Raw genomic sequence first — 8830 nt, 5'->3', positions numbered from 1 at the left:
ATCTCCTGACCAGACTGAGCCCTGGTGTGGATTCTATAGAAATATCTGTGTTGGGGATGTGCCACAAGCTCCAGTCTGACCTTCCCCCTCTCAGGTGATGGAACTTGTCTTCTGGTGGCCACAGGAAGGCCCTCAACTTAGAGAACAACCAAACAGTTCTGGCATGGCTTAAGTCTTCCCTCAATTAGCATAGAGCTGTTGCATCCTCGTGTTTAGGTCAGCATTTGTACCAAATATAGAATCATAGAGCCATTAAGATTGGAAAAGACCTCTGAGATCATCCAGTCTAACCATCAAAAGAAACATCCATTGTCACAGTGACTCAGCTTGGAGCAGCTTTGGATTTCTCTCCCATTGGAATGAATAAAACCTTGATAAGGTGAACCAATTGTTTTGTTTTGGTTTTTTTTTTTGTTTGTTTTTGCTTTTTTTTAAATGAGCTTGGGTTAAGCTTTTGAATTGAAATATTCTGAAAATGAATTCAGAATTGCCTGGATTTGTTAATACAGGACAGATCTGATGTCATTTTTTCCCCCACTTTCCTCAACACATGTATCAGGACCCTTTAGATGCGTTATTCAATAAATAATCTGTTGATAATAAAATTGTCTGCCAGTACTTTCAATAGGTTAAAGAGTCCTCAGTGCTCAAAAAGAGCAGCACATAATTTTCCATCCTAACATGATTGCTATTTACTGCATCACGGTCCTCCTAAAATGGCAGGAGTCAAGTTAGCTGCCACCAATGATCCAATGATCAATGATCAGAACTGTTTTCTAAGAGGTTGCCTACACATCCTGCCTGCTTTCCTTCAGCTCATGCAGACGAGGTTTTTTTCTCTCAATGCCCATTCATGACACTGACTTTCCAGATGATGGTGTAAATGGAATTTTTTGAAATTTTCTTTTGTGGCAAATGTTTCACAACTTCCTTTCTGACGGCTCATGAGCTACAGAAATGACATCCCGGAGGCCCTCCGTCATTCATAATGTGGATGAATGTAGCATCACTCAGCTTTTGGAATCAGTGTTAGCTCAGTTTTATAGATGGCATGTTAGGAAAAGCAGCTCGAAGTTTCATGCAGAGCCCACCGTGGAAAAAAAGGCCATTTGTTTATTTTCAAATTATGTCTTTGCTGTTGAGCTATGAGTCTTCAGTATTTATTGCAAACCTTAAGTCCCCCTTTAGAATAACATTTTTGGCCCTATTAAGCTACAGGTTTATTTTCCTTTACACCACATGCTTTTTTTCCTTTTTTCTTTTTCCTCCTATCATTTGGGTTTTGTCATGAAGAACCTTAAGGAAAATGGGTGGAAATAAATTACACGTGAGTAGGTTCAGATAAAAAAACATAGTTTGACATTTTAGCAAAGGGCCTGTGGAACAGCCCGCTGTAGGCAATGATAGGAAGAAACACTCAGCTGATTCTGTGATGGAGCTGGATCAGTTCATTAAAAGCAATGATAATATGATTTCTTTTATTATGGTATGTGTGTAACAACGCTTAAAAATCCCTTCTGCATATCATGTGTAGGATACAGACAGATGTTGATCTCTAAGTTCGGCAGCCGGATTGTTGTCAACTGCGTTCTAGGAGCACCTGTCCCCAAACCTGCAGGCATTGCAAGGTTGAGAATGAGTTTGGGATCAACGCTTCCAAAGATCTGGCTGCTGTTTTGCAGGTTGATGTCGCCATGCAGCACTATGGGGTGAACGGATACTCCCTGCATGCCATGAACTCACTGAGCGCCATGTACAACCTGCACCAGCAGGCAGCCCAGCAAGCACAGCACGCGCCCGACTACCGGCCCTCAGTGCACGCCCTCACCCTGGCGGAGAGACTGGCTGGTAAGAACAACTCACGGCTTTTGCCCTTCCATGGGAAAAGCCCTTGATTCTTGCACCTTGCAGAACTCTTTCTCAGCAGGGAACACAAACCCTTGGCTTGACCTGTTTTCCCATTTGATGTGAGTCCCATCTAAAAGGGAGCGCAAAGTCTGCATAATATTTTATGTTTTGGTAGAGGGACACTGTTCAAAAATATTTGATAGACCTGAATATTTACTTGTACTATGGGAAGGTAAACCCATCCGCTCAGCTTTTCAGCCTACTGTAGGCACCCAAATCCGGCTGAGATCATCAAAGTCTTCTGCAGTTCAAATGACCAACAGCAGCCAAATTAGCGCTCTGGTCACAAACTGGGACGTGGTGTGGCAGACCAGATCTGACAACAGGAGAGATGCAGAAGCATTACAGTAGTATGCTGAAGCTTAAGTTGACACTTTGCTGTGCAACTCCAGAGCCCTTTCCAGAATCCAGGATCTTCCCTGACCATGTAAAAATTGCCCATCTGCTTTAAGCAAGCTTTGCAGCTGTCTGATATATTGAGGAAATAAAAAAAAAAGGTGAATTTTCAGGACAGTCCACTCAAGTGAGTATGCCATGTAGGCAAAGTGGTGAAGGTCTTGGTCTGTACCAGTGAACCACTCAAGTCTTCTCAGCAGTAAATTTCCCTTATCCATCTGCTGAAGGAAATGCTAGTAGTGGTTGCCTCAAAATGATTTCTTGAGCCACTCACTGTAGCCTATGGGATCTCTGGGAGGCCATAGGGCAGAACTGGGAGTCAAAAAAAGGGATTCAAACTAGAGAGGAAACTGATCCTGTCTCTGTTACTTCAAAGTGAGGACAAATGAGCAGTTTGCTTGTCCTGGTCACCCATTCTCTCCTGGCCTAACCATTCCAGCACATAGATGATGAGAGGGGAGTGGATGACCCCAAACCTACAATGTGCCTCCCAGACCTTGGTCTCAAGGTGCCCCTTTCCTAGATGCAAGTATTTTATCAAAGATTTTTGTCATCACCTCTTATCTTTTACACTACAGGATGGAGGACTTACTGTTTTTACCTTAACTAGGGTAAAAGAGGGAGATAAAAAGATGAAATAAAAAGCTCTTCTGGTATTGTTGACTGGGGGATTCAATTGGTCTTCCAACCTCTTATCTTCAAAATTAATATCCCACCTGGAAGCCTTTCTGAATTAAATCCTGCAGCCTCCTTGTCTGCTTATCTTTGGTAGAAGAAATGCATTACATACCTATGAGCTGGTTCCTTTGCAGTTGCTTCACATTCTGTTACTTCTGAATATCTTTCAGTGCAGGGTTATAGATCTCATTTGCCTTCTAGGGACAGTCAGAATAAAGCAGCACAAAAGCAAACGACCTTAAGTCAAAAAACAGAGGTTTCTGATTGTAACTGCAAGGCCTCACCTGCAATTTATATTCTTCTTGCACAAAGCCTGAAAACATAGTTAAAACATTAAAATAATTGCTGGTTAGCTCTCGTTGGAGTGGCCAAACTTAATGCACGAGCTGCTGCCCCTGGGGAGCTGGTTGGTCTAACTCTGCTCTAGAAATTCGGGAGTATTGCAGCCTCCAAGTAGGGTGTTAAACCAGCGTCCTTTCTCCTGCTTTCTTCTTCTTGAAACACAATTGTTAGCTTTGTAAAACATTTAGGAGCAGCTTCAACTTCACTTCATTGCCTCCAAAGTGGCAGCTTTTACCAGTTTCAATTACCCAAGAGCTTGGGTACCTTGAACACAAAGGTCTCTTGTACACACTCACGGCCATATTGCATTTGGCCGAAGCCCTTTGCCCCAGTCAAGTCTTTTCCAGGTTGCCAAACCCACACTGCTTTGGCAATAACCCAGAAAGGCGCAGCAAATGCTGACCTAGAATGAAACAGCTGGAAGCTGGGAAGAGGAATGCTCGAGCAGTGCAGGGCTGATTCGCTACGCTCGTTAGCTGACATATTTGGAACCCAGCTGTGTGGTTCTAGGGCTGGCCCGACAGCAGGTTTTCTTTTACTGTTTACATTCATGCCACGATACTGATGACAAAAGCACAAACAGCAGCAAGAGCCATCGTCTGGCTCCTCACATTGATAATGCTGATTTTTCTCCCTGGTAGGTTGTTTTCTAGTGTGTTTATCCCTCTCTTCTACTGGAAGTCACATTCTTAACTGAATTAAAAATGATACCAGACACAGCTAAAGCTCTTTCTGCATTTTCCTCTTTGAGAGCAAACCTCTTGCCAGACTATTTCATTCCAGCACTGCAGCACAACATGTCCCAACTTGAGAAATACAGGGATTTATTTTTCATTCTAAAATAACTTATTTTCGTTGATTTAAGATCTTTCTACTCCCACCAACTGTTGTGCAATAGTAACGCCTGTGGTAAAATAATAACCCTTAAATGTGGGCCTCAGATTTCCCCCAGCCTGAATTTCTTCTCTGCTCTCAATTCTGTGAGTGCAGTTTGCAACGTCAAACCCTCTTAGCAGCTCCTCCACCAAGATGGGCTCCGCACATAAGCTCTAGGCTTGCAGTCAGCAGGGCTGGGTTGGGTTCCTGGCTGCCTTTTCTACCCCAGATGCTGGAGCGTGTCCACGCTCAGTAAAGCACGTGCCTTCAAGCTAAACACAAAAGCACATGGGCTTAAGTGCTTTCCTGAACTGGAGCCCAGGACGGCTTTCTAGTGTCATGCCTTGAAGACTACAGCGAGCAACACACAAGGCACTACAGAATAGCGAGCTCAGCCTGGTTTCTGGGAAGGAGTGTATCTTCTAGTGCAGCTACAGCCAACAAAACAGGCTTGGGAAAGCTGTGTTCGAGCTGTATGGACTCTTCCCACTGATCAGCACACCACGTCATGGCAGCATTGAAGCCTATCAAAGCTCTGCCCACGGCTTCAAGGAGAACATGACACACAGTGTTGGATTCCTCTCCCAGTTGCCACAGGGAATCCACACACCTTATTTTCAAATGTGTTTCTTAATGAAAGAGCCTTAAGAGGTCTAGGCCACATTGAGGGCTGCGTACCTTCATGTTCCACCCCAGTGATACTGGCTTATTTCAATCAGATTTAGATCAGGAGTCTCAATAGTTCCCACAGCTGTGATACAAGTAGGTTTCTGCTCCAGAAGCAGCTTTCTAGTCCCAGGTTTTACCTCCTCAGACACCTCAACTAACCAGCAAAAAGCATGCGTGGGTTTTATTAGATCTAGAGCCCATTAAAACACTGTTGTGTTGGCTCATCTGCTGTTAGCAAGTGCTTCATTCAAATGTCAGCATACAAATTCCAATAATTAAATTGGCCACTTTTCTTGTCTTCCAACGGCTGTACATTTCAAGACATCATTTTGGAGGCACGTTATGGATCCCAGCACCGCAAACAAAGGCGAAGCCGCACGGCCTTCACTGCCCAACAGCTGGAGGCACTGGAGAAGACCTTCCAGAAGACACACTATCCAGATGTAGTGATGAGAGAGCGGCTGGCTATGTGCACAAATCTGCCCGAAGCCAGAGTCCAGGTACTGCTGTTATGTGGGTTTGTGAGTGGGGATGATTAAATGAATGTACTGGGGTTACAGAATTATAGAATTGTTTGAGCTTGAAGGAACCTTTAAAGGCCATCTGGTCCAACTCCCCTGCAGCAAACAGGAACACCTATAGCTCCATCAGGTGCTCAGAGCCCGAGCCAGTCTGACCTTGAGTATCTCCAGGGATGAGGTATCCACAACCTCTCTGAGCTACTTGGGCCAGTGCCTCACCACCCTAATTGTAAAACACTTTTCCCTTATATCCCATCCAATTCTCTCCTCTTTTAGTTTAAAACCATTTCTCCTTTCCCTCTCACAATGAACCCAGATCTTTCAAGATACTCCCAGTGTAACAAAATATTTCATGGCAAATACAATTATCAGTGAAGAGAGAGAAAAAACAACCAAACGAAAAAAAGAGCCCCAACTCCTAAACCATTCAACTGAGGTCACAACATATGCTAAAGAAATTCTAAATCCCAGCCGTATTTTTTTAATTTAGGGTTGACTGAAGTGCACACTGGTTTTCATCTGTTCTTTCGCATTTCTTTGGGGAAAATTTTAGAAACATCAACAGAAGTCTACTTATTTATTTATTTGTAAGGCTTTTCTGGCTTTCTCAGAGGAGCAGAAACCCAAGTAATTCCATCTGCTCTTTTCCACCAGGGTCAATACTGTAACATCTCAGGCCAAGGCTTTATTTATTTATTTATTTAAAGGACTAACTTGTGCAACTTGCTTCATAACCTGCTGGTGGAATGGTGCTTGCATTGACAAGACAAAATAGCAAGCTCCTCACTGGGGATAAACAGTGGAAAAAATAATTATTTTATACGAATGTCAAGCTATTTTGACCTTCATGATTTCTGTTTCTTCATCTAACCAACCAAAAAAACCCAGTAACAATATTTACAAACATACTTCTTCCAGGTCTACTGATTCTAGTTAAAGGAACGTGGATTCTCCCTTCCCTTCCCTAGATTCATTTCCAAGATACCAGCCTCTACCTGTAATGACTTATGATCATAATGACTTACTTTGACTGTCTCCTCTGTAGTTTTGATGCACTCAGAATGACTTTAGCAATCACCATTTAGAGCACTTTTCAGTGTAGTGTAATCAAACAAAACTACAAGACATTCTGATTGGATGCAACAACCTGATCAATTTAGACAAAATGAAACAAAACAATGAGGTGACTTAAAAAAAAACAACACATAATGACTGATGTTTTTCAATATATTTATTGTGCTACTCATAGAAGCACTAACAAAAGGTTAAGATACAACAAAGCGGAATGAGATTTGGGCACAGTGGTATTGCAGTATCTCATACGTGGGAGTCTCCTGAAGATGCCCTACTGAATGATGCTGAATTTGGCATTATGTGTGATTTTCAACATTTTTCCCCTTTACTATTTGTGACATTGAAGGTTTGGTTCAAGAACCGAAGGGCCAAATTCCGGAAGAAGCAGCGTAGCCTGCAGAAGGAGCAGCTGCAGAAGCAGAAGGACTGTGAAGGCAGCCACAGTGAGGGGAAAACAGAACCACCGGTGCTGGAGACCCAGTCCACAGTACCTGACACTGAGAAGACCCAGAGCCTCCCAAGTGAGGTGAGCACGGACCTCAACCTAACCCTGTCAGAGCAGTCAGCCAGTGAGTCGGCGCCCGAGGACCAGACTGACAGAGAGGAGGAGTTTAAGAGCACCTTGGATGAGGCTAAAGTGGACAAGAGCCATGGTGTGGACGGCAAGGCTTTAAACTGCAAGAGAGCAAGCCCAAAAGCAGGTGAGGGGCAGATTCTTCGTGGTAATTGGGATCGGGTCCTTGATGTTTCCAAAGGGGATGCTGGTGGTTGAGTATTCACCCTTTTTCCCTATGGTTTGGGTGCTTGCTTGTAGGCTGTCAAACTTGTCTTCTTGTCCCCAGCGCTAAATGTGTCCCATGGAGGGCATGATATCTATTGAAGCAGAATGGCAGAAAGAATAAAGGCCTTCTGCTCAGATTACAACCTGGAGAGAACAGTGTCCATTAAGAGTCAGAAAGCCACAGCAAAGATGTCAACTCCATTTCTAGGAAATAAGATGCTTGGAATGGACATGCGTTTTAGCCTTTCTGTGCTAACACAACTCTTCTCTTTTGCAACCTGGCTGCACAAGAGAAGACCTTGCTGCAGTCTGAACCCTAGTAGGTGCAGACCAGCACCCACATCCAGCCTGCCAAAATAATCTCCGTTCCCTCTGTTTCCTGATGCAGAGTCTCCCATCAGCGCGACTGTGACTCCTTCATCCAGTAGTGGCCTGGCTCAAACTCACTCCTACTCCTCCTCACCCCTGAGCCTCTTCCGCCTGCAGGAGCAATTCCGCCAGCACATGGCAGCTACTAACAACTTGGTCCATTACTCCTCCTTCGAAATGGGGACACCGTCTGCCATGCCCTACTTGGGCATGAATGTCAACATGGCGCCTCTGAGCTCCCTGCACTGTCAGTCGTACTACCAATCTCTCTCCCACGCTCAGCAGGTCTGGTCCTCACCCATCCTGCAGGCCTCCAGCTCTCTTCCAAGCCTGAACAGTAAAACAACAAGTATTGAGAACCTAAGGCTCCGGGCAAAGCAGCATGCAGCATCCCTTGGGCTTGATACCCTACCCAACTGACTGCCAGATGGGCCACCATTGCCCATAAGAAGATGCACCAGAGGTTGGCACCAGACATGTCACTCCTGGAATCCCTTCCACCCTCATCTCTTCCTGGAGTAAGGTGCTCCCTATCAGGGAAAACTTTGCATTTATTAATGTCTTACTAGCAACACAATTGCATCAGACATTGCTACTGGCTTGGTCTTCTTTAAATATTTAAGGAGGAAGGGGGAGAAGATGTGTGTTTAGACAGATGAACTGTCCCTTTGGACTGCTGTGAGTTAACATTCAGAAAGAGCCCCCTCACCTCAACCCCACAATAATGTGCCAACTGTGTTATATACACCGTCTTTTGTTGTCGATGCATTCTTTGGGAAAACAAAGAGTCCTGCTTTGTCTTGTACATAGTTTACAATGTTGAAAGCATCCACTGCCCATGTGTTACTGTCAGTGTTACAGAACTGTGCCCTCTTTTGCTTTTATTCCCCTTTCTCTCAGTTTTGGTAGCTAGTCCCAAAGTCACAAATCAGCCACGCTCCCAACCTCAGCTCGCAGCTAGTTGCTCTTCTTGGGTTCAGAGTCTTAATGGTGCTTAGAGCAAAGAAAAACCATTATGCAATTCACTGCTCTACTTCGTTCTCTGCTAACGCTGATATTATAGCGGCCAGGAAATGATGCAACGGTGAATTTCCTGTTTAAGCACTTCCAAAAAGGCAAGCGTTTTTTCCTTTACTGTCTAATAGCACTTGTTCACAGTCAGAGATACTGGCCAAATGCTGCTGGCTGGGGAGAAAAAATGAAAGCCAAATTCACG

The 8830-nt window shown here is 44.3% G+C and overlaps 1 protein-coding gene across 2 annotated transcripts; it reads left to right on the top strand.

The window, feature by feature from the left end:
- Window positions 1-1685: 1685 nt before the first annotated feature.
- DMBX1 (diencephalon/mesencephalon homeobox 1) lies at window positions 1686-8034 on the top strand. 2 transcript variants are annotated; one of them, XM_042819925.1, is made up of 4 exons: window positions 1686-1848; window positions 5191-5369; window positions 6811-7165; window positions 7634-8034. In XM_042819925.1, exons 1-4 carry the CDS (start codon window positions 1695-1697, stop codon window positions 8032-8034), a joined length of 1089 nt encoding a protein of 362 aa, XP_042675859.1. In that variant the 5' UTR covers window positions 1686-1694. The 2 variants fall into 2 exon arrangements, with proteins under 2 accessions (XP_042675859.1, XP_042675858.1); XM_042819924.1 differs by having other exon boundaries at window positions 1695-1846; window positions 5174-5369.
- The last annotated feature ends 796 nt before the right edge of the window (window positions 8035-8830 follow it).

Source organism: Centrocercus urophasianus, unplaced genomic scaffold (genome assembly GCF_019232065.1).
Source record: "Centrocercus urophasianus isolate 14NV4802_14NV808 unplaced genomic scaffold, USGS_Curo_1.0 seq_18, whole genome shotgun sequence".
Taxonomy (NCBI): domain Eukaryota; kingdom Metazoa; phylum Chordata; class Aves; order Galliformes; family Phasianidae; genus Centrocercus; species Centrocercus urophasianus.
The sequence above is the reverse complement of the archived record's forward strand: the minus strand, read 5'-3'. Positions and strand labels throughout refer to the sequence as shown.

Coding starts and splice junctions, on each gene's coding strand:
- DMBX1 (XM_042819924.1), top strand. CDS start 1,695: ATGCAGCACTATGGGGTGAACGGATACTCCCTGCATGCCATGAACTCA. Junction 1,847..5,173: donor ACCCTGGCGGAGAGACTGGC/TGGTAAGAACAA, acceptor CTTGTCTTCCAA/CGGCTGTACATTTCAAGACA. Junction 7,166..7,633: donor GAGAGCAAGCCCAAAAGCAG/GTGAGGGGCAGA, acceptor TTCCTGATGCAG/AGTCTCCCATCAGCGCGACT.